Below are 24,158 nucleotides of genomic sequence, written 5' to 3'. Positions count from 1 at the left end.
TGTCTTCTTTGCTCACTATCCCTGCACGTCAGTCTTCCAGCTGGAGGTTTTGAAAGATCCTGTGCAGGTTTCTTCCCAACAACCTCATCCTAAGACTGGGTTTCCACCTCGGGAAGCAGATCTCTATGAGTTCAAGGCTAGCCTGGTCTACAGAGTTAGTTCCAGGACAGCCAGAGCTACACTAAGAAACCATATCTGAATAACAAAAACAAGCAAGCAAACAAAATACTGGGGTTCACCCTCCCATCTCTCCTTCTGCTGCTCTATTGAAGAGTGTTCTTTTTAAAAAAAGATTTTACTTGTGTGTGTGTGTGTGTGTGTGTGTGTGAGAGAGAGAGAGAGAGAGAGAGAGAGAGAGAGAGAGCGTGAGCAAGCATAGGCATGTACACATGTTCATGCAGGTGCCTGGAAAAGCAAGGAGGGCATCAGATTCCCTGGAACTGGAATTACAGGTGGTTGTGAGCTGCCCAACACGGGTGCCAGAAACCAAACCAAAAGTACACAGGCTGACTGCACTCTTTTTTTTTTTTTCTGGAGCTGAGGACCGAACTAGGGCCTTGCGCTTGCTAGGCAAGCGCTCTACCACTGAGCTAAATCCCCAACACTGGCTGACCGCACTCTTAACCACTGACTCACCTCTCTAGCTCCCCACCTCCCCCTTTAAAAGAAACGCTTTTGGGTTGGGGTTTTAGCTCAGTGGTAGAGCGCTTGCCTAGGAAGTGCAAGGCCCTGGGTTTGGTCCCCAGCTCCGGGGGGAGAAAAAAATAAATGCTTTTAAGGTTTGTTTATTTAATGTGTATGAATGTTTTGCCTGCCTGTTCTGTATGTGCACCATGTGCCCTTGGAGGTGGAAAGAAAGCCCCAGATCCCCAGAGAAGGGATAGTTATGAACCACCATGTAGATGCTGGGAATGGAATCATGTCCTCTGCAAGATCAACAAATGCTCTTAGCTGCTTAGTCTTCTCTCCAGGCCCACTACCTTTTAAAATGTAACGTAGGCTGACCCTGAACTTTGCAGGTAGACTGGCCTGGAGTTTCTAATACTCCTGCTGCTACCCTTGAGTGGCAGAGACATCAAACAGATGGTTTTCTCAAGACTCTGCAGCCAAATTAGGTCCTCAGTGAGCCTTCTTTGAAGCATGTATAGTCATAATTTTAAAATTATAGGATGGGCTCGGTGGTAGATTGCTTACCTAGCTTGTGTGGGGCCGTGGGTTTGATTCCCCCAGCACTGACATGCACACCTCTCTTGTTCACCATTTTGTCGACAATTCCCAGTACATCAAGGCAATAGTTAATAAATGTTTGCTAAAGAAGGGAGGATGAGGTCAAAGCCATAAACTTCTTCCAATAATAACACAATCCTATGAAGGGTTTCAGATTATTCTCAACTAAACACTGCCATTTCCTTGCCTGGAAAAAAAAATGTAATTTAGGAGAGTCGGTATGACTTTTATTTGTAGGCTGCAATTGAGTCCTTCATCTCTACTGAATCTGGAGTGACTTGGCCTTTAAAACCCTTTACTGTAGTAGCACCCGACTTTATTCCCAGTATTCTGGAAACAGAGGCAGAGGCAGGAGGATCTCTTGAATTCCAGGACTGCATAGAAAACTCTATATATCAAAAAAGAAAACTCTTTGTTAATCTAAATATGCTAATTCATCGGACAAGCAAATAATCTACATTTAGTTTTAAACAATATAATCTTAAATTCTTTTAGATAACCAGGAAAGGGTGGGACTCGCAGTCACTATTTTGATAGGCCGGGGGGCGGGACTTAACTCAGAACGTAAGTTCCTGAGCCTCACAACGCGAGGGAACACAACTCCGGAACGGACCAAGATGGCGGCTTCCTGTGAGGGGCAGCTGTTTGCCGCGGGTATTGAAAAGACTTGGGGTGCAGTCGTTCGTTCCCCTGAAGGGACACCCCAGAAAGTTCGGCAGCTGATAGATGAAGGAATTGTCCCGGAAGAGGGGGGCACAGAACCGTGAGTTGTCCAGGCTGTGGGCGCTGGAGTAGCTTGGGGAACAACGGCCTGGAGCAGGGGGCGGGGAACGCAGGGGGTAACTTCAGTCCGTGACTTGGTGGGTGAGGTTAAATTCTTCCTGAGCTCTGGAAAAAGGCTGGCCTTCTCTGATTGTTTGGCTTCGGAAGCCTACGGTTGTGTCTGACGCCGCATCACTAGCGAAATTTTGAAATAAACCTTTTTTGAGAGAGAAGACTGTTAGCTGAATGAGCAAACCTGACTTCTAAAGCCGTGGGGTCTCACAGTATAGTGAAGCTTAGCAACCCCTTTACCGAAGAACAGTCCTAAGTGTGTAAAGCAAATTACATGGGATTGTAAATGAAACAATCACACAGTAAATTTAGTTAGCAAGATAGTAAAATGAAGTTACGTGGAATTATGCCGTTTCCCTCCCTCACTCCTTCCTTAAATAGTTAATGCTGGGCTGGGAAATAGCTAGCCTAGCGTGCACTGAGCTCAAAATTTGAACCCTAGCACTTTATTCAACTGGTAGCGGTATCATACAACGCTAAGACCTTGGAAGGTGGAGGATCTGAAGTTCCAGGCTAATTTGAGGCCCTGTGCCAGAGAGAGGTGTAGGGATGAGGGAGAGGAGAAAAAGAAATTGTCTAGTAGCATGTCTACAATCAATCATAATTTTGAATTAGTAATACCATGATACTATTTCAAAATATAGTCAGCCTTAATATGAATAAATTTTTTTCTCTTGGTGGCAAATTCACAAATATTTGTTTTATTCGTTTTATGTATGTGAGTACACTATAGCTATCTTTGGGCACACCAGAAGAGGGCATCAGTTCCCATTACAGGTGGTTGTGAGGCACCATGTGGGTGTTGGGAATTGAACTCAGGACCTCTGGAAGAGCAATCAGTGCCCCTTAACTGCTGAGCCATCTCTCCAGCCCATGACTTAAATTTTCTAATTGAGATAGTGTGAAACAAGGGTCCGTGTATGTAACAATATGTAAGCTATTCTTTCTCCTATTGAGAGTTAGATTTATGGGCCAGCAGGATGGCTTATCGGGTAAGGGTGCTTGCCATGGAAGCCTGGTGACCTCAGGTCAAACCCTGAACATCATAAAGGTAGAAGAAAAGATCTGACTCCACAGAGTTCTTCTCTGATTTCTATACACATGCATGGGCACATGCATTCACATATATATTGTACATACACACATGTACACACGCATATTATCCACACTTAAGGAGCTGAGACAGGGACTAGAGAGATGGCTCAGTGGTTAAGAGCACTGACTGCTCTTCCAGAGGTCCTGAGTTCAAATCCCAGCAACCACATGGTGGCTCAGAACCATCTGTAATGGGATCTGATGCCCTCTTCTGGTGTGTCTGAAGACAGCTACAGTATACTTATAAATAAGTCTTATTTGAAAAAAAAAAAAAAGGGTTGGGGATTTAGCTCAGTGGTAGAGCGCTTGCCTAGGAAGCGCAAGGCCCTGGATTCGGTCCCCAGCTCTGGAAAAAAAAAAAAAGAGGCTGAGACAGGAGGATTGCTGAGAATTCCAGGCCAGCCTGGGATATAAAGTGAGATTCTGTCTCATAAATAAATAAATAAATAAATAAATAAAGGAATTATTTCGCTGAAGTGGTTTAAATTGTATTATCAATCAATACCTAAACCCTTGAAGGCCGTACTTTGTGTTTACTAAAGTTATGCAAAATATTGTTGGAGAACTGTGAATGAGCTAGGAGGCTGGCTAAACTGTAGAGTTGGGACTCCCAGATTGAAGAATTTAGAGCCTATTTAGTATTGTGAAGTCGTTGGATATATTAAGCAGAGGGACAGCTTTAGAAACTTAAAATCTAGTTCAGGTTTGATATGTGATGTGTGTGGAATAGTTAGGCTCAGGAGATTTAAGAAGAATGGTACAGAGATCACTAATAGTCCTATTTGGTTTCAGAAAGGACACATCTGCCACATTCCAGTCAGTCGATGGGTCGCCTCAAGCAGAACAGCCTCCACTGGAATCTACAAGCAAAGAAGCCTTTTTTCACAGAGTGGAGACCTTCTCTATATCCTTTTCAGTTTGTGTGTCTCTGCCTGCTGCAGAATTGTTACTATAGAGGCACTGCCTACTGTAGCAGTATGGTAGAGTATAGATACTGCTTACTCTGATCTTTTGTTTTATATGTGTGGGTGTTTTGCCTGTATATTTGTGAACCATGTGCATGCAGTGCCCAAAGTGTCCAAAAAAGAGCATCAGATCCACTGGGATGAGTTACAGCTGACTTACCCACCATGTGAGTGCTAGCAGTTGAACTGGAAGAGTAGCCAGAGCTCTTAACTGTTGAGCCATCTCTCCAGCCTCTTTACTCTGATCTTTTAAACCAAAGAATTAGTATCGGTAAGAACTTTTTTCTGGAAATTAGCACCATTATATAATATTCTGCAAAGTATCAGTTGAGGGATAGATCAAATCTTTTGTTTGTTTGTTTGTTTCTGGGTTTGGGTTTTTTGTTTTCTTTGGTTTTGTTTTTTTGAGACAGGGTTTCTCCATGTAGCCTTGGCTATTCTAGAACTCACTCTGTAGACCAGACGGGCCTTAAACTCACAGAGATCCACATGTCTCTACCTTCCAAGTGCTGGGATTAAAGGCGTGCACAGCCACCACCTGGCTTGGCTTGGTTTGGTTTGGATTGGTTTGATTTGAAATGGTCTGGAACTTGCATCCCTAGACCAACTTCAGACTTGCAGTTCTCCTGCCTTGATCCCAAGTGCTGGGATGATAGGTGGGACCCACCATGTCCAGCTGACCTCTTTTTTTTTTTTTTTTTTTTTTTTTTTTCTTTTTTCTTTTTTTCAGAGCTGGGGACCGAACCCAGTCTACCACTGAGCTAAATCCCCAATCCCCTGACCTCTTTACAGAAGGAAAAAAAACTAAATCCTGAGAGAAGGGGTACCTCTAATGCTTGTGTATAGTATGTTTTCACATGTATGCTTACCTTGGATCTTTAATGACTGTGAAAATAGTATTTTTACTGCCACATTTTTTTTTTTAGTTTGGTTTGGTGAAGGGCAGTGCTAGGAATTGAACCTACTGCCTCATGTATACCAGGCTAATATCCTTATACTGAGCTATGTTCTCTGCCTTGTTATATTCATTTTATAGAGAGCAGATAGGTTACATGGTTTGCCCAAGACATCTGCTAACAGGTAGAGGAGCCAGGACAAGTGTGATGTAATTGAAAGTATGTGACAGCGCCCACTGCCTCCTGCCTCTCCTCCTCCTATGTCCCCACCAGACAGGGTTTCTCTGTTTTAGCTCTGACTGACCTGGAACTCACTCTGTAGGCCCAGCTGTCTTAGAACACCTCCCACGTGCTAGGATTAAAGGCCTGCACCACCACTGCCTGACTTCTTGATCCCTTTTTTTTTTTTTTTTATTCATTTATTATATATAAGTACACTGTAGCTGTCTTCAGATACACCAGAAGAGGGCATCGAATCTCTTTACAGATGGTTGTGAGCCACCATGTGGTTGCTGGGAATTGAACTCAGGACCTCTGGAAGAGTAGTCAGGTGCTCTTAACCGCTGAGCCATCTCTCCAGCCCTCTTGATCCCTTTTTTATATTAGTCATTATTGCATGGCAAACTGCTCTAATATGCAGTGGCTTTAAAGAACTATTATCATAAACTCTGTGGATTATATAACCAGACACAGAGTAGTTTTGTTTTGTTTTATTTTTGTTGTTGCTGGTAGTGGTTGTTTGTTTTATTTTTTCATTTATGCATTTGCTTGTTGTATATGCCATTTGGGGTTAGGGGATGCCCAAGGAGGCCAGAGGAAGGTATCAGACCTAGGGCCAGAGTTACAGGCCTCCAAACATATGTTCTGGGATCCAAACTTGGGTCCTCTAGAAAAGCAGCCACAGGTGCTCCTGTGGCTCTTGAGTATTTCTCCAGCCTAGTGTGTGTTTGTGTGTGTGTGTGTGTGTGTGTGTGTGTGTGTGTGTGTGTGTGTGTGTGTGTGTGTTTTGTTTGTTTAATTTTCTAGGCAGGGTCTTAACTATATAGCTCAAGTTGACATGGAATTCATTATATAGCCCTGAAATCATGATCTTCCTGCCTTTGCCTCCCTGACGTGGGGATTACAGGTGCCTTGGTTCCTTACTACATGGGTTCTTTTGGAGCAGTCCACAACTTGGAAGCTGGCTTCCATCACAATGATCAAGTAAAACAACACTTTGAAAGCCAGACTATTTATTGTTAAATGTTTTTTTTTTTTTCCTTTTTTTTTTTTTTTTTTTTCCTTCGGGGCTGGGGACCGAACCCAGGGCCTTGCGCTCGCTAGGCAAGCTCTTGTTTTGTTTTTTTTGTTTCTTTTTTATTTCTTTTTCGGAGCTGGGGACCGAACCCAGGGCCTTGCGCTCGCTAGGCAAGCACTCTACCGCTGAGCTAAATCCCCAACCCCTTTGTTTTGTTTTTGAGACAAGGTCTCACTGTTGTATCTCTGGCTGTCCTGGAACTCATTCCTTTTTTTTTTTTTTTTTTTTCTTTTTTCAAAGCTGGGGACCGAACCCAGGGCCTTGAGCTTGCTAGGCAAGCGCTCTACCACTGAGCTAAATCCCCAACCCCAACCTGGAACTCATACTGTAGACCAAGATGGCCCTAAGCTCAGAGATTGCCTCAGGTTCCCAAGAACTGGTATTCAAGCTGTGCATTTTCATGTTTGGCATTAAATTTTTTTTAATATTTATTTATTTATTATGTATACATTATGCAGCTTTCTGCCTGCATGTATGCCTGCAGGTCAGAAGAGGGCCTCTAGGAAGAACAGTCAGTGTTCTTAACCACTGAACCATCTCTCCAGCCCCAAATCTTCTTTTTTCTTTTTTAAAAGATTTTATTTATTTGTTTATTATATATAAGTACACTGTAGCTGTCTTCAGATACACCAGAAGCTGGCATCGGATCCCATTACAGATGGTTGTGAGCCACCATGTGGTTGCTGGGAATTGAACTCAGGACCTCTGGAAGAGCAGTCAGTGCCCTTAACCTCCGAGCCATCTCTCCAGCCCCCTAAATCTTCTTTTTAAATTTAACTTTTGGGGTTTAACTTTTTTTTTTTGGTTCTTTTTATCGGAGCTGGGGACCAAACCCAGGGCCTTGCGCTTCCTAGGCAAGTGCTCTACCACTGAGCCAAATACCCAACCCCAAAATTTAACTTTTTATTATGAGTACTTATTTATTATTATTATCATGTGCGCTTTGGTGTATGTTTGGAAGCCAGAGGACAGCTTGTGGGAGTTGGGAGTCTCTTCTCTCCTCCCATCCTGTGGGACCCAGGGTAAGCAGGTAGTTAGTCTTAGCAACAGATACTTTTACCCTCTGCACCATCCCACTGGCCCAGACTCATTTTTGTAACTTAATCTCAGAAGATAGCCCCTCCCTTTTTACCATAATGTGATTATTAAAATGTTGCCAAGCTAGCTCATATTCACCTCAGGGCACAGTACCAGAAAGCAGGCTACAGGGATTACCTGATTGTCTACTCTGCTCTTGTAAAAGTCTCAGCAACGTGCTTAGAAAGTACAATTTAACATATAGTCCATCATAATTAAGCCTGGGGCAGAGAGTTGCTAAGATTCTTTTCTTTTCACTGTTTTAGAAAGTAAGGGGATGTGGCAAATTAGGAGAACAGGGACAAATGTGAAAACATCTCAGCCTCTTTGACTTCATGGCCCTTTGTTCCCTAGGCGCATCCGATCCAGGACTCTCACCAGCACTCTCAATCCCTAGTATTTCAGATAAACACAAGTAGACAGCGTCTGTATTCTGCCACACAGTCAATAGTAAAAGAAGTTTTACATTGCGTTTTTAAAAGATGGGTTCTCAATACACAGAAAGAGAGACCAGACTAGCTAAAATGGTAAACTCCAGCTTCAAAAAGACACTTCTTCCTCAATTGGGCAGCAATTGAGGAAGACGGCAGACGTCAACCTCAGGCTTCTACATACATTTGTGCCCCTATACATGCAAACACATGCATATCTATAATACATACAAAGAAAAACAAATTCTTTTTTTTTTTTTCTTTTCTTTTTTTTCGGAGCTGGGGACCGAACCCAGGGTCTTGCGCTTGCTAGGCAAGTGCTCTACCACTGAGCTAAATCCCCAAACCCGAAAAACAAATTCTTTACTGTCTGCTTTTAATGAGTGTATTCCTATATTGGTTAAGAATGTTCAAGTTTTAACTGTGCTTGGTTTTCATGTACATGGTTTTCCTTAACATGAATACTCTTTGAAATGGGCAGGGAAGCCCCCTGAGCTGTCTCCACTTATCTGCGCAAAATACGGTTGGGTTACAGTTGAATGTGACATGCTCAAGTGCTCCAGCTGCCAAGCTTTCCTCTGTGCCAGTTTGCAGCCCACTTTTGACTTTGGCAGATGTAAGTATAAAGTCTGCATTCCAAGGTGCACTGGGCTGGTGACATAGCCCGTGGCAGAGCACTTGCCTACTATGTGCAGGGTGCTGGACTGGCTGTCTGTCTCAGCAAATAATGTGCTGTTTTATGTGTGACGTGGTGAAGTTGGGGTGGTCCTCCCCTGTGGCCTCGGTTGTTCTCTGTGTGTTCTAGATTGATAGCAGTATGCAGACTTGAGAGCAAAGAGCGCATTCTGAAGGCCCGAGACTTGGAAATCACACCTTCCCAGTTGCACAGCATACCTTCTTTGTACTAACAAAGGATCTTTGTTTGTAGACAGTGTTTCTCTGAGTGCTAGGATTAAAGGTGTATGCCACCACAACCGGCCTATTTTCATATATTTTGGGGTATTCTAATTATTTAAATTATGTGCAGTTAGGTTTGGTCTCTAAAAGACTCTTGTTTTTACTTTGGAGTCTGCATAGTGTCTAATAACCACTGCCTCTTATGCTTTCAGATAAGGAGCGATGTGCTGAGCTCAAGAAATCCTTGTGCAGTGCCCATGAGAAGTTCTGTTTTTGGCCAGACAGCCCCTCTCCAGGTACACGTTCTAAGGATTCCCATTTGCCATTTCTCCTGGCTCATCGTGTGTCGCGCCCCCCCCCTCCCCCAGCTGGGGACTGAACCCAGGGCCTTGCGCTTCCTAGGCAAGCGCTCTACCACTGAGCTAAATCCCCAACCCCAGGCTCATCGTGTTTTAATAGTGTCCACTTGTAAACACCAAATCATTGAAGTTGTGTTGTTCTTTTTGTGCTTTTCAAGACTTGCATTTATTAATTTTTCAAGATGCATTTGTCCCACCAGCTCTTTGGGGGGGGGGGCTGTGTGTGTGTGTGTGTGGTGTGTTGTGTGTGAGTGTGTGGTGTGTGTGAGTGTGTGTTGTGTGTGTGTGTGGTGTATGTGAGTGTGTGGTGTGTGCGTGTGTGTGTTGTGTGTGTGTTGTGTGTGTGTGTTGTGTGTTGTGTGTGAGTGTGTGTTGTGTGTGTGTGTTGTGTGTGAGTGTGTGTGTTGTGTGTGTGTGTGTGTGTGTGTGTGTGTGTGTGTGTGTGTGTGTACTTGAACACATACTGAGAGGATAAACCTAGAGAAGGCTTTTCTCACCTTCCCTCCATGCGGGCCAGGGATTGAACCCAAGATCATTTGGTAGGCATGTCTTTCCTCACTGAACCCTCTCCCTGGTCCTCAGCAGCAATGTTTAAGCATTCTCTTCTGCTGGCACATCTCCACTGAGTAAACAGATTTAGCCGCAGAGCCCTCTGGTGGGGAATCTCTCCAAGTCCAGGTACAAACCTCCAGACCCAAGGTTTCCGAACAGTGCTGGTGTTCACGTATGTCGTGACTACTGGTCCGTACACTGTACGGTTTTGTTTTGGTAGGATGGCTCAAGCTGATTCTAAGGTCACTGTGGCTAGGAATATTCCATGACCAACAAAACCTATCGGAAGGGACTAGATTTCTCTCCCATGGTGAAGTTGAACATGACTGTAAGGTAGGGATTTGCATCTCTAACCTGGTTTCCTTTCCCCTGTATAATACAGCACAGCTCAGTCCTGTGTGGACTTGAGGTTACCACGGCCAGTCACTAGGCTCTTGTCACTATATGTTCTCTTTTCTCCATCCATTCACAGTGGATTCTTCCTGGAAGAACTTCTAACGCCTATCTTGACCTCTTTGAGGTCTCATTTCCAACTCCTTCCTGAGCATCTCTGCTTAATGTTAGAAGAGGTCCTTGCACTCAGCAGTGCAAAGCCTAACTATCTAATACTTAAGGTCTGCCTTGACTTCCCATCCAGTTGTTACTGCCGGAAATCTGGATGTTGTTTTAAAATCTTCTATGCTTTTCTTTTTTAAAAAATTCCTATGAGTTATTTACATGTATGAGTGTTGCCTGCATGTGTGTCTATACACCTGTGCATTCAGTGCCCTCAGACGGTTGTCTGCTATCAGTGACCTGGTTTCATTCAGCCTGGGCTCTTAGCCACTGAGCCCTTTTTTTTGTTCTTTCAGACAGGATCTCACATTGTCACCCTAGCTAGGCTGGGTGTAGATCAAGCTGGTCTTGAACTCTGATCTCTGAGATCAATCTACATCTCTCTACCTCACAAGAGTTGTTATTAAAGGCAAGTACCAGGACAGAGCTGGAGCGATGGTTCAGTGGTTAAGAGCACTTGTTCCTCTTACAGAGGATCTGGGCTTGGCTTCTAGCATTCACATGGTGGCTCACAACCATCTGTGACCCAAGTTCCAGAAGCCCTTGCTTCCTCTTCTGACTTCCATAGGTACCAGGCATGCATGTGGTGAACATAACAGACATGCAGGCAAAATACTCATATACATAAAAGTAAAACACATACAACTTTAAAATACTTCTTTTGGAAAGACATGTTACCACATCTGGCTACTGTTTTCTTCTCCCTCCCTCCCTCCCTCCCTCCCTCCCTCCCTCCCTCCCTCCCTCCCTCCCTTCCTCCCCTTTTGGTTGTTGTTTATTTTGTTTTATGTGTGCACACCTAAGTGCATATAGGCATACTACATGTGTGCAAGAGCCCTGGGAGATCAGAATAGGCACCAGATCCCTTGAAACTGAAGTTACAGACAACTGTGACCCCATCATGTGAGTACTGGGAGCCAAACCCTGGTCCTCTGCAAGATCGATGAGCATTCTTTACTACTAAGCCATCTTTCCAGCCATAACCACTCCCTTGATTTGTTTGTTTGGCTGGTTGGTTGGTTGGTTTGGATTTTTCGGTTCTTTTTTGGAGCTGGGGACTGAACCCAGGGCCTTGCGCTTCCTAGGCAAGCGCTCTACCACTGAGCTAAATCCCCAACCCCGGTTTGGATTTTTCAAGACAGGATCTTACTGTGTAGCTCTGGCTATCTTAGAACTCACTCTGTAGACCAGGCTGGCCTTGAACTACAGAGATCCTTCTGCCTCTGCCTTCTGAGTGCTAGAATTAAAGGCATGTGCCACTCACTACACCCAGCTACATTGTGGTTTTGTTATGTTTTTTTGAAGCAGGGTCTTTTTTGTAGCTTAGATTGTTTACTGTGTAGCTATTATGGCCTTGACTTCTTGGTAATCTCTGCTATAACGAATGCCCCAAATGCTTGAATTACAGGAATGAACTAGCATACATACCTTTAGATGTTTTTTCTTTTTCTTTTTTTTTTTAAGATTTATTTATTATATATAAGTATACTGTAACTGTCTTCAGACACACCAGAAGAGGGCATCCCATTACAGAAGGTTGTGAGCCACCATGTGGTTGCTGGGAATTGAACTCAGGACCTCTGGAAGAGCAGTCTGTGCTCTTAACCACTGAGCCATCTCTCCAGCTCTAGATGTTTTTTCTTATCATTACCAACTTTGTCCTTATTCTTTCTCCAACCATCTCAGATACAGCTTTCAGTGGTATCTGTTAGTTTTGCTTTTAATACTCAGGTAACTTTTATCAGAAAACAGAATACCTATACTTATTTGTTGAGATTTATTGTTTTGGTTCTTTTTTTTTTTTTTTTTTTTTTTTTTGGTTCTTTTTTTTTTTTTTTTTGGTTCTTTTTTTCGGAGCTGGGGACCGAACCCAGGGCCTTGCGCTTCCTAGGTAAGCGCTCTACCACTGAGCTAAATCCCCAGCCCCTATTGTTTTGGTTCTTGAACTAGAATCTCATAGTCTAGGTAGGCCTTAAGCTCTCCATGCAGCTAAGGATGGCTTTGACTCCTAATCTTCCTACCCTTTATGAGTACTGAGATTGCTGACGTGTGCCACCATGAACTGGCTGATTGTTGTAGTTTTTATAGTAATTTCTCTGATATTTATTACTAATTAAATCCCTTTAAACATTTTAAGTGACAGTTACAAATTTACTAGGGCTGAATATTTTGAAGATAGACACGGGCCCAATATACAAATAGATTAATTTTAAAGCATGTTTAAGCTCATTGTAAAACTTGGTGCCCTGCTTTTTAATTAATCACCAGATTAGGAGGACCTTTTCTTTCTTCATCTTTTTTATGTAATATCTCATTTCCTAAATGTGGGCATTCGTGGGCACAAGAAGATTGTTGTACGTTTGAGGCCAGCTGAACTATGAAGATCTGTTTCAAACACGGCCTTAGAAATATTTTTCTGTGTTTCATTTTGAAAAATAACTTACTGAATTCCCTACAAGAGAGCAAGGCACTGTGAAGTAACTAAAATGCCCACTGCTTGGTTTTGGTCTGTGAAAGACAGTCTTTTTTTTTTTTTTTTTTTTTTCATTTATTATATATAAGTACACTGTAGCTGTCTTCAGACACCAGAAGAGGGCATCAGATATCTTTACAGATGGTTGTGAGCCACCATGTGGTTGCTGGGAATTGAACTCAGGACCTCTGGAAGAGCAGTCAGGTGCTCTTAACCGCTGAGCCATCTATCTCTCCAGCCCATAAATTTCTCTTTTTCTTTTCTTTTTTTTTTTTTTTTTTTCCTGGATCTGAGGACGGAACCCAGGGCCTTGTGCTTGCTAGGCAAGCGCTCTACCACTGAGCTAAATCCCCAACCCCGAAAGACAGTCTTGATGTTTAGTTCTGACTCGTTGGCCTAGAGCATACTGTGTGGACAAGGCTGTGTTGAACTTGACCCAGTGCAAGTCCAGGGATTGCAGGTGCACATCTCTGCTGCCTGTATCATTACTTTGTTGTTGTTGCGTTGTCCTTGAACATCCATGTACTCAGACTATCTCCGAACTTGAGCTGGTCCTCCTTCCTCAGCCTCTGGAGCACTCAGATTACAAATGTACATCTCTCTGCCCAGCTTGTATTTTTATTTTTTCTTTTTAATTTTTTGTTAATTACTTGTAGATTTTATCTGTATGGTTGTTTTGCCTGCATGCATACCTGTTTACCATGCATGTACCTAGTGCCCAAAGAGGCCAAAAGAGTCCATTGGATCCCGTGGAACTGGAGTTACAGACAGTTATGAGCCACTGTGTGAGTTCTGGGAACAAAACTCAGGTCCCTGCAAGCTCCAGCCCCATACCTGGATTTTTACATGGCCTCATGCTGGCACAGCGGGGGCTAACATTTGCTGCTTTCCCATTCCTCCCTCCCACTCTTCCCATGTTCCCTCCTTCTCTCTCAAATTCATGGCCTCTTTTTCTCTACTTGTTGTACATGCATGCATGTATGTATTGCTAAGTATATAAGCAGCCTGCTCAGTCTGTGTAATGTTACTTTATATCTATGCTTTCAGGGCTGACCATGTGCTACTGTGTAACCAGTTCCTGTGCTCTACCCTGGGAAAGCCTTTCTCCATCCTCAGCACTCCTTAGTTGCCTGTGGTTAGTTCTTTGTGTAGGGCTGAGGCTTCCTGATCTATCCCCCTGTGTTAGCATGTCTGTTGGTGTCACCCTTCTTCAGGTCTTGTTTAGGCAGCCATGTTGGTGAAACTTATGGCTGTACCTTCTCTGAGGTTTCTAGGAGACACAATCCTACAGTAAATTTCTATTCTTCTGTCTTTTGCAGTCTTCTTTTCCCTCTTCAGAAGTGATTTCTGAGCCTAGGAAGCATGTTGTAGATGTATCAGTTAGGAATGGGCTCTACAACTCTGCACTTCGATAGATTGTGGTTTTCTGTCTGTTGCAGAGGGTTTCCTTGAGGAAGGGTGAGAACTACACTTTTCTGTGGGAATGAAGACAAGTAGTGAGAACGTAGGTATTGTGGCAGTTCTATTAATTGACTGTTGTCAATTAATTCCCCTCCCAGATTCATGATTTCACCAGCCCTGGGTCTTTGGCTAGGTGTCTAGTACCCAGTGTGATTTCCTTCTTGTTGAGCAGGCTGTGAGAACAGTTAGAGAGCTGGTGGTGGTTCACCAGGCTGTGTGCTGCTGCTCTACTCTTAAGGTCACAGCTGAGTAGGACTGGTGGTTGCTTCCTTCCTTTGGAAGCTTGTGTGGCACATTCAAGGGGGAGACTTTCAAGTCAGATGTAGCTTGTCTCTCTGGGTCCTGTGTCTGAAGTGTATGGTGTCTTCAGCAATAGGAATTTACCTTCTACCTCAACAACTCACAGTGAACTATCTACAACTTACAATTGTTACAAGATACTGTTTCTTTAGTTTCTGTCTGGTAAATCAACACTTCAGTGTTTGTTTTAATTCTTCCTCTGACTTTTCTTAAAGTAACTCTTTCATACATACACAGAAGCACCAAAAGTTCGTAATTAAATGCTGTTCAACTGTCAACAACTTCAATAATCATCGGTGTAGCCCATCGTTTCTCCCACAGTAAGACTGGAATGGAAACCAGGCCTTTGCCTATGAGGGGAGAGCTACACCCTTCTTCACCTTCCCCCTAAGACATGGTTTCTCTGCGATTACACTCTTGACACCTACTGCTAGACAGTCTTGCTTCTTCAGTGTTCCCGATGCCTCACACTCTGCGTTGTTGAGAGACTCCTTCCCTCATCTTCCTTTCCTTTCCCAGCAGGTATCAGTTGCATGTAGCTTCTTGGTTAGGAGTAAGACTTTGTGTACGCTTCTTCTGTGAGTTCATATGTAAAACAATGGTTTCTTAACATCATCAACTATCTGTTTTACATATCTCTACTTGCTTATTCATGTTCTTTATTTCTTCCTCCCATCTAACTCCCAGTTTATTTTTCCCACAGATAGATTTGGGATGTTGCCATTGAGTGAGCCTGCTGTTCTTGTCAGTGAGTTCCTGGACCGGTTTCAAAGCCTTTGCCATTTGGACCTCCAGCTTCCTTCCCTGAGGCCAGAGGACTTGACAACTATGGTGAGTGTTTCTTGGCTAGGTTGCAGTGGCCTCCCGTAGTCACCAGCTTTTGTACACAATCCTGCGTTTGACTGACAAGAGGATGCAGAGCATTATGACGAGAACTACTTCTCTCTCCCTTTCTCCCAGAAAGGCAGTAGTGGAAGGTGTGAGTACATGATTTCTATGTAAACAATTAGATAGGGATCTTTAAGTAAGCTTTGTAAGCCGGTCTCTCTGTTTAGCTCTGGCTGACCTAGGCCTTCCTTATGAACCAGGTTGCCCTGAAATTCAGAGATTCTCCTTCCTCTACTTGTGGGGTTCTGGGGTTAAAGGCCTGTGCCCCCACATCTGGCCCTAGAAACTCAAACTGCTCATTGTATTTCAGCTGTGACAGGACAAGAAATTCTCCTTTGATGAATAGAAATGTAGTTGTGTCTATTTCCTCTCTGAGGTTGAATATTGACTGTCATTTTGCCAGCCCGTGAGTCTTTTGTGAAGATACACTGTGTTGTAGGCAGTAAGTTGACACTGTTAGAGCTTCTAGCACAGGCAGTTCACCTCTGTTTGTTCTTAAAAGTGTCAGCCTGACCTTTACAAGGCAGAGCCTCCTCCCCCACCCCCAGTACTCATAATGCCCTATTATCCACAGGCCAAAAATTAATGCTGTCAAGTTTGTTCCATCAAAAGTAAATTCATTGTTAGGTCGAGACATAAATAGTCTTTTCATTGTTTGGGTTTGAAGGTCACAAGTTTCAGATCAGATCTACAGTTGGCAGTCTAAGAACTGTCTAATGCTTAGAAGGAAGACTGCTCCGTTTTCAGTCAGCAGTTCAGTGTGACACTTAGCCCTGCCCTAGAATATGTCTTTCCCATGAAGATGTTGCCTCTCAATCCAGGGTTCCCTAGTCTAGGTGTGTTATTGTGTTTTTTTCCTGTGGAGGCTAGAACTTGGAGTTGGTTTTTAACCATGGTTCCTTTGCAGTGCTTGACAGAAGACAAGCTCAGTGCTCTGCTGCACCTGGTGGAAGATGAGCTCGATTTCCAAATCGATGACAGAAAGACTACAAGCAAATTAGGCTCAGACATCCAAGTCCACGCCACCGCCTGTGTTCTCTCTCTGTGTGGCTGGGCATGTAGGTTAGTGAGTGTTACCCAGGGACATGAACCTGATACAGTCACTGTCACTATTTATAAACCACCTGTGTCCTATGAGAAAACAGAGAATTTGGAGTGGGGGAGGGATAGAAGAGTGGATAAGAATCAGTAACAAACCAGAATAAACACTAAAGGCATTCCTGTTGTTCACAGCTGCATTTTCCTTCTCCCAACTGACAACTCATGTTCCCATAAACAGTGCGGCTCTTTCTAAAAGGAAGGGAAAATAACACCCTATTCTTAGAAATAAGGAAAACTAAGCTTAATTGATAAAATTCCCCAGAGGAGACATCAGCTGGTGGCCTGGCCCCATGTTGCCATTCCCATTCCACTTTAACTTAGTGTTGACTTTCTGAGGAAGAAGACTGTCAGAGCCAGTCTTGATTTTCTTGAAAGGTTTCCTTTTTCCATTTATGATGTGCGTGGTGGGGGCAGGCATACCCATGCCTACGCAGTGGCGTGAGTGAACAGACGGTCAGGATACTTGGCAGAGTCAGTTCTCCCCTTCTACCACAAGGGTTCTGGGGATTGTACTCAGGCTGTCAGTTAAGCTTGATGGCAAGTACCTTTAGTGCTGAGCCGTCTTCTTGGCTGTGTCTGTGAGTGTGTGCCAATATGTGCAGGTGCCCTCGAAGACCAAAAGAGGGCTTCCCAATGTGAGTGCTGAAATCCAAACAAGTGGCCTTAACTTTTGTCTTCACAGGCCCTCGCCTGCACACATACCATTTACTTTAAAAAGTCTTTCTTATTGCTGGATTGTGGGGGAGGGCGTGCCATCCCTGTAATCACAGCACTTGGGAGGATTTCTCATGAATTTGAGGTCCTCCTAGGCTACCGAGTGAAACTATTTCATACAAACAAAATAAGTAAATAAATGTGCTTTCTTTGCTAGATTGAGAAAAGAGATTCAAAAGGACCAGGAGCTTATAAAACATACTTCACAGCGTCCTTTCCAGCAAGAACATACCAGGATGCTTGGACCTCTTTGAGAAAGTAACATGGGAGTGAGGGAAGGCTAGGTACTCAGAGTACTCAATGAGGGCTCTGAAAGCCCATGGTTCTAGCCCTCTGGCTGACTGCAGAGACTACCTGCTGAGATAAAACAGTTACTACACGTAGTGACCTGGAAATGTCACCTCTGGAAATACCTGTTTTTTTTTTCCCTTTCCTTCCTAGTTCATTGGAGCCTACACAGCTCTCCCTGATAACGTGTTACCAGTGTATGAGGAAGGTCGGTCTCTGGGGCTTTCAGCAGATGGAATCGTCCATGACAGATCTGGAGGCTTCCCTTGGTTTGACAAGCTCCCCCATTCCAGGTGCGGAGGGTCGGCCTGAGCACTTCCCTCTGGTGCCAGAATCTCCTAGGCGGATGATGACCCGAAGCCAAGATGCCGCCGTTTCTCCAAGCTCTGAGCAGGTATTAGCTTCTTCAGGTGCCAGCGTAACAGCAGGTTGGAGATTGGCAATAGGTTTTGCTTTAACCCTGTCAGTAAGACTACGCTATCACGTTTCCCTTCACAGATGGAGACGCTAAATTTGTTATGGAAGCTAAATATAGAACTACAATATTCCTTGAAGATCTTAGTTTGTTGGCAGTTGAGATTCTAAATTTGTATTACAAATTCTAAAATACTATGTTTCACATGCTAGGAATACTTGGGCTAAAACCGTTAACATCATTCATATAGTTCCATTGCTTTTCTTTTCCTTCAGTCTGAAAAAAGTCCTGGTCCGATTGTTTCCCGAACCCGGAGTTGGGAGTCTTCCAGTCCTGTTGACCGGCCTGAGCTAGAGGCAGCCAGTCCTACCACCAGGAGCCGCCCAGTGACCCGAAGCATGGGAACCGGAGATTCTGCTGGCTTAGAAGTTCCCTCGAGCCCTCACCGGAGAGCTAAGCGACCTCGCCTTTGTTCTTCCAGCAGCTCGGTGAGGCTCCGTTTAGCAGGGGTGACTTTATGTGTATCGGGAAAAGCAGGCACAGACCCCTCCCAGGGTTCTGGCCAAAAGTGGACTTAGCAAGTTTAAAGATGGGACATATTTCATTACCTGTAATCCCAACACTTGAGAGGCAGGATCACGAGTGGCCAGCCTCCACTAGATTGTGTGACACAGGAAGGATCTTGTCTCAAACAAAAAGCCAGCTGGCAATAGCTCAGTGGGTATAAGTGCTGCAAAGCCTGAAGCGCATTCCCGCACACTACATACACATGAAAGCACACAATGTTTAGGAGAGACAGCTGGGGAGCAAGGAAAAGGTTTGGAGTGGTGTCTGGAAAAGTCATAGATACTTGGACTAGGAAGACAGCAATGCAGTAGGACACTGATCTGATACAGGCTTTCTGGATTCTCCCTCCCTTCCTCTGTACCAGGCCTCATATAGCTCAGGTTGCCCTCACTGTATATTCCAGGCTTAAATATACAGTTTACGCCAGCCCCCTCAATCTCCGCACTGGGATTATAAGCTTGACCTATCACATCTAGTAGGTAATTTGTTTTGTGTTTTTGTTCATTCTTAATATTTGAGACAAGGTGCCTATGTAGACCAGGCTGTCCTCAAACTCACAAAGATATGCCTTCCTCTGTTTTCTGAGTGCTGGGATTAAAGACCTGTACCACCACAACCAGCAGGTTTAGGGTTTTGTTGATGATGTCATTGGTTTAGGTTTTTTAGATTAACATACAAGGTTATGGGTTTCATGTGGCATTTCCGACTTGTTCCCTCTCCTCAGGCATCCTCTTGCCCTCCACTATAGTCCCCACCTTACCAGGCTGTGTACTCCTTTGTATCTGTGTTTCACAGGGGTTTTATTTGGTTGTTTGTATTTTGGTTTGGTTTGTTTTTTTTTTTTTTTTCTTTTTCTGGAGCTGGGGACTGAACCCAGGGCGTTTGCTAGGCAAGCGCTCTACCACTGAGCTAAATCCCCAACCCCTGGTTTGGTTTTGATTGTCCTTGTTTCCTGTTTTTTTTTTTTTTTTTTAAGATTTATTCATTTATTATATATAAGTACACTGTAGCTGTCTTCAGATACACCAGAAGAGGGCATCAGATATCTTTACAGATGGTTGTGAGCCACCATGTGGTTGCTGGGAATTGAATTCAGGACCTCTAGAAGAGTAGTCGGGTGCTCTTAACTGCTGAGCCATCTCTCCAGCCCATAAATTTCTCTTTTTCTTTTTTCTTTTTTTTTTTTTTTTTTTCCTGGATCTGAGGACAGAACCCAGGGCCTTGCGCTTGCTAGGCAAGCGCTCTACCACTGAGCTAAATCCCCAACCCAGAAAGACAGTCTTGATGGTTTTTTTTTTGAGATGGGGTTTCTCTATGTAGCCTTGCCTGGCCTTAAACTCAAAGAGATCCTCCTGCCTTTGCCTCCTGAGTGCTGGGATTAATGGCTGCCCTACCGCTGTCAGGTTTGATGTTTGTTTTCTTGGTGTTAGCTGTTCTGAATGGGTAGTTCTGATTTGCATTTCCCTGCTGGCTAAAGATGTTGAACACTTTACAAAATACTTGTTGGCTCTTTTTTTGAGAACTGTCTGGCCCATTTATTGATTGGAAGCTTTGGCTTAGGTGTTTGGTGTTTCTTTCTTGCAGTTCTTTATATATTCTAGGTATCTGTTCTGTCTGTCTGCAGCCGCACAGATGCTCCCGCTCACGCTGTCTCCACTCTGCTTATACTCTGATTTGTTCTGCTGAAGTTTTCTCAGGGTTGTTTTCTGTGCTGTCCCGGTGCTTTCAGAACATTGGAATAGCTAGTAAGGACACAGCTCCAATCCAGAGGCTGAGGCAAATTCAAGGCCAGCCTGGGCTGCACACAGACCCTGATCCTATCTCATCATAAGGGGGCAGGGCTAGAGACTGAGAGGAAAATGTTAGAGTTGCTTGGGAACCTGAGGCAGAAAGGTGACCAGCCTTGGCTACATACCATGATTTTACATCAAAATAACAAAAATAAGATAATGAAGAAAGAGCTACAAGCGTGGGCAGCTGTGTGACTCTAGGCTTGAATAGCTACAGTGCCTCTCCCCAGACCTAGCATCTGTCCTTGAATAACACTGTGCTTTTTCTTCCTCCTCCCTCAGGACACCTCTCCAAGAAGCTTCTTTGATCCCACCTCTCAGCATAGAGATTGGTGCCCTTGGGTGAATATCACACTGGTCAAAGAAACCAAGGAGAATGGGAAAACGGAAGTGGAAGCCTGTACCCCAGCAGAGCCAGGCTGGAAGGCAGTGATGGCCATCCTGCTGGCCCACAAGCATTCTAACCAGCCAGCTGAGACCGACTCCATGGTGAGATGGCCGATGCCCAGCGTGTGCACAGCACTTGTGTTCTGTGAGGCTGGTTAGCCCTGTAGTTAGTGCCTGCCTGTTTTCAGCTCTTACGTCGTGTTAGGCTCCTTCTGGTCTCAGGAGTAAAACACAGAAGTGATTCGGTCTTTGTGACCTGCTCAGCATATGGTATTCCATGACATCCTAGTAAATTCTCTGTTCCTCCAACTGAAATGACTTCGAGTAGGGAGGGAATACAGAAGCAGACATGGGTGAATGGGCAGCTGCCCGGCCCTGTGCTGCAGGACAGCTGCTCTCTGTCAGACTCCATCACTTGTGTTTGGAACCTGGCCAGCTAACTTAGCTGTTGGGAGCTCTGTCTCCTTATACCACACTGTGCCTTTATACCCCAAGTCTTCATGTCTCTTCACTCTTCTGCAGCCTGGTATGTGCTCTGACTAGCGTTAGCCATCCCACTCAGGATGGCCGCCATTACAGACCTGAGGAAATGCAGAGCCATCAGAGCCATCTGGGAAAATGAGAATAAAGGCAAGAGGGTAGACAAAGGAATCCAGAGAACTGGCTTTGTGTTCCTTTCCAGGTTCAGCTCTATATGTGCCCCATAGCCTGGCATAAATGTAGCCTTTCTGACCCTTATGCTTTTCACAGACTAAAGCAGACAGAAGATACTTTCCTGTCAGGCTTCCCAAATTCATGGTGGTCGGGTTACAGGATTTCCACCAGAGGGAGCTATAATTATACCAGAAGCCCATCAAAGATATCATTAGTACCCTTAATAAATAAGTAGAGGAAAGGTTTCCAAAGCCATTCTTTCTTTCATTCATTCATTTATTCATTTAAACATATTTAGGTCAGGGGCTAGCTTGATGGCTCAGTAAGAGAGCTTGCTGCTAAACCTGAGGACCTGAGTTCAGTACCCAGGGCCCAAGCCAGGAAGGAGAGGACCGACTCCAGGAAGTTCTCCACATACCTACATTGGTATTTGTGTACACAGTAAATAAATCCATAAATGCATTGATACATCAGTGTTCAATGTTTAGGTAGATACAATGGTGCACACTTGTGCCAGCACTCAGTAGACTTAGCAGAAGGATCATAAACCAGAGGCCAGCCTGGCCCATATAGGAGACCCAGTCTCCAAAACAACAACAAAATCGGGGTATGGGATATAATAAGGTACATAAAGACAGAGAGTTGATCCACCATGCAAACCATCCACAGTAAATTAAATCTCTCTGTCCACAAATTCAGGAAGGGATCTTTTGACTAGGTTGATTGGTTGTTCGGTCATGGTAGCATGCACCTGTAATCCTAGCACTCTAGGAGCTAAGGCAGACTGGTCTCTGAGAGTCAGAGGCCAGTGTGGTCTACATATTGAATGCCAGGACACTCAGGGCTAAATGTACTGTGTGAATGCCTAGGTTACAGATGGTTGTGACCACCGTGTGGATGCTAAAAATTGATTCCAGTTTCTCTGCAAGAGTGACAAGTGATCTTAGCCAGCTCTTTAGCCCCACGTGGTTTGTTTTGTTTTAAAGGTTTATTTTTAAGTATACATAGGGTGCGCTCTCTTCTCTGTGTATGTGTGCGTGTGCATGCATGCATGTACACATGAATGCTGGAGCTAGATGGTTGTAAGCCACCTGATGTGTGTGTCACAGACCAAACTTGGGTCCTCTGGAAGAGCAGTTAAATGCTCTTAACTACTGAGTCATCTCTCCAGCCCCTGTTTTGCTTTAAAAAGAAAAAAAAAAAGTTTTTTTTTTGTTTTTTTGTTTTTTTGTTTTCCGGAGCTGGGGACCGAACCCAGGGCCTTGCGCTTCCTAGGCAAGCGCTCTACCACTGAGCTAAATCCCCAACCCCTAAAAAAAGGTATTAAAAGGGGAAACAAGACTGGTAAAGGTTCTTCCCACCAAGCCTGATGACCAGAGTTTGATCCCGATACCCACAGGATAGACGAGAGAAGCACCTCCTGCAAGTCATCTTTTGACTTTCACACATATCCTGGCATGTACATGCCTGCATACACAGTAAATAAATGTAATTTTGAATAGTGACACATACCTTTAATCCTAATGATTGAGAGGCCGAGACAAGAGTATTTCTGTGAGTTCAAGGTCAGCCTGATCTACGTACTGAATTCCAGGACAGCCAGAACTACATAGTGAAACTCTGTTTCAGATAGATAGGTCCAATAAACATCCTGGGTAAAAGCCAGAGCACAGCATGTGCTGGACTCAGCGTGGGTCAGGAGTGCCCTTGTCACAAAGATGAGGACAGTACGAGGGAAGCTCAGAGTGTTGGCAGTGATCTGGCCATTGAACACAGGCTTCTTGATTTGTTTGACTTAAGCTGTGCATTATGTACAATGTAGCATGACATAAAATGAGTGGTTTTTTGTTTGTTTGTTTGTTTGTTTGTTTTGTTTCTTTTGGAGCTGAGGACTGAACCCAGGGCCTTGCGCTTGCTAGGCAAGTGCTCTACCACTGAGCTAAATCCCCAACTCCATAAAATGAGTTCTTTTTTTGGTTCTTTTTTTCGGAGCTGGGGACCGAACCCAGGGCCTTGTGCTTCCTAGGTAAGCGCTCTACCACTGAGCTAAATCCCCAGCCCCATAAAATGAATTCTTATTCAATCACAGATACCAAGGCAGGCCTACAGCCATACCTATCTTTCGTCTCTATGGAAGAATGTAATTCTAATAATAAGCTTTTCTATCTACAGAGTCTCTCTGAAAAATCAAGGAAAGTGTTCCGAATATTCCGGCAGTGGGAGTCTTTATGCTCATCCTGAAAATGCTGCAGACAGAACTGTTGAGGGCGACTTTTTGAAAAACAGTCAGCTGACGCTGCTTTTCTTCATTCTGGTTGAATTGCAAGCGCAAAGGCCTGCCATCTGCATGGCAAAGAGGGGACCCAATTGCCATGTGGGATGTGGACAGGGTAAGATACAGCAGGCCCAGTTCTGTCGGGACTGCAGGGCTATGAACCAGCCACAAGACTTGAGGGTTTGGTTCAGGCAGTGTTCTGAGCGTGAGGCTCAGGAGTGTGACAGTATTTGTTAATAAAGTGTTTGCTAAGGTTCTGCTGCTAGAGAATTGATTTCTCCCTCCCGGTTCCCCGGGGGCAGTTTTCATAAAACTGAGCTGTGGTTGGCCTTGGACCTTACTCAGAAAGCAGGACAGTTATTGCTTAGAATCCCCAAGAGAAAAGTCTTGCAATAGTAATATTCCATCCATACTTTGCCTCAGTCGATATCACTAAGAAATGTGACTTCTTTAGTACAGTTATGTCCAGCAAAATTAATCCCTAAATATTGCTTAACTAGTCTGTATTCAAAATTTGTTATTAGGGGCCTGGAGGAAAGGCTTGATGGTTAAACATGTGTTTGGCATGGCCAGTTCTGGGTGTAAGTCCCAGCATGCCCTGAGCCCAGATTTCTAGTTGTTCCAGATGCAATTCTCATATGATTTGTCTACCCTCAAAGG

The 24,158-nt window shown here is 44.2% G+C and overlaps 1 protein-coding gene across 1 annotated transcript; it reads left to right on the top strand.

Moving 5' to 3' along the window:
• Nucleotides 1-1,818: 1,818 nt before the first annotated feature.
• On the top strand, nucleotides 1,819-23,753 carry Zc3hc1 (zinc finger, C3HC-type containing 1). Its single transcript, NM_001127293.1, has 10 exons — nucleotides 1,819-1,990; nucleotides 3,949-4,060; nucleotides 8,288-8,438; nucleotides 8,932-9,015; nucleotides 15,123-15,250; nucleotides 16,215-16,369; nucleotides 17,564-17,804; nucleotides 18,101-18,313; nucleotides 20,465-20,671; nucleotides 23,396-23,753. The coding sequence occupies exons 1-10, from the start codon at nucleotides 1,845-1,847 to the stop codon at nucleotides 23,462-23,464; spliced, it is 1,506 nt and encodes a 501-aa protein (NP_001120765.1). The 5' UTR covers nucleotides 1,819-1,844; the 3' UTR covers nucleotides 23,465-23,753.
• The last annotated feature ends 405 nt before the right edge of the window (nucleotides 23,754-24,158 follow it).

This window comes from Rattus norvegicus, chromosome 4, assembly GCF_036323735.1.
Source record: "Rattus norvegicus strain BN/NHsdMcwi chromosome 4, GRCr8, whole genome shotgun sequence".
In the NCBI taxonomy this organism is placed as follows: domain Eukaryota; kingdom Metazoa; phylum Chordata; class Mammalia; order Rodentia; family Muridae; genus Rattus; species Rattus norvegicus.
The sequence above is the reverse complement of the archived record's forward strand: the minus strand, read 5'-3'. Positions and strand labels throughout refer to the sequence as shown.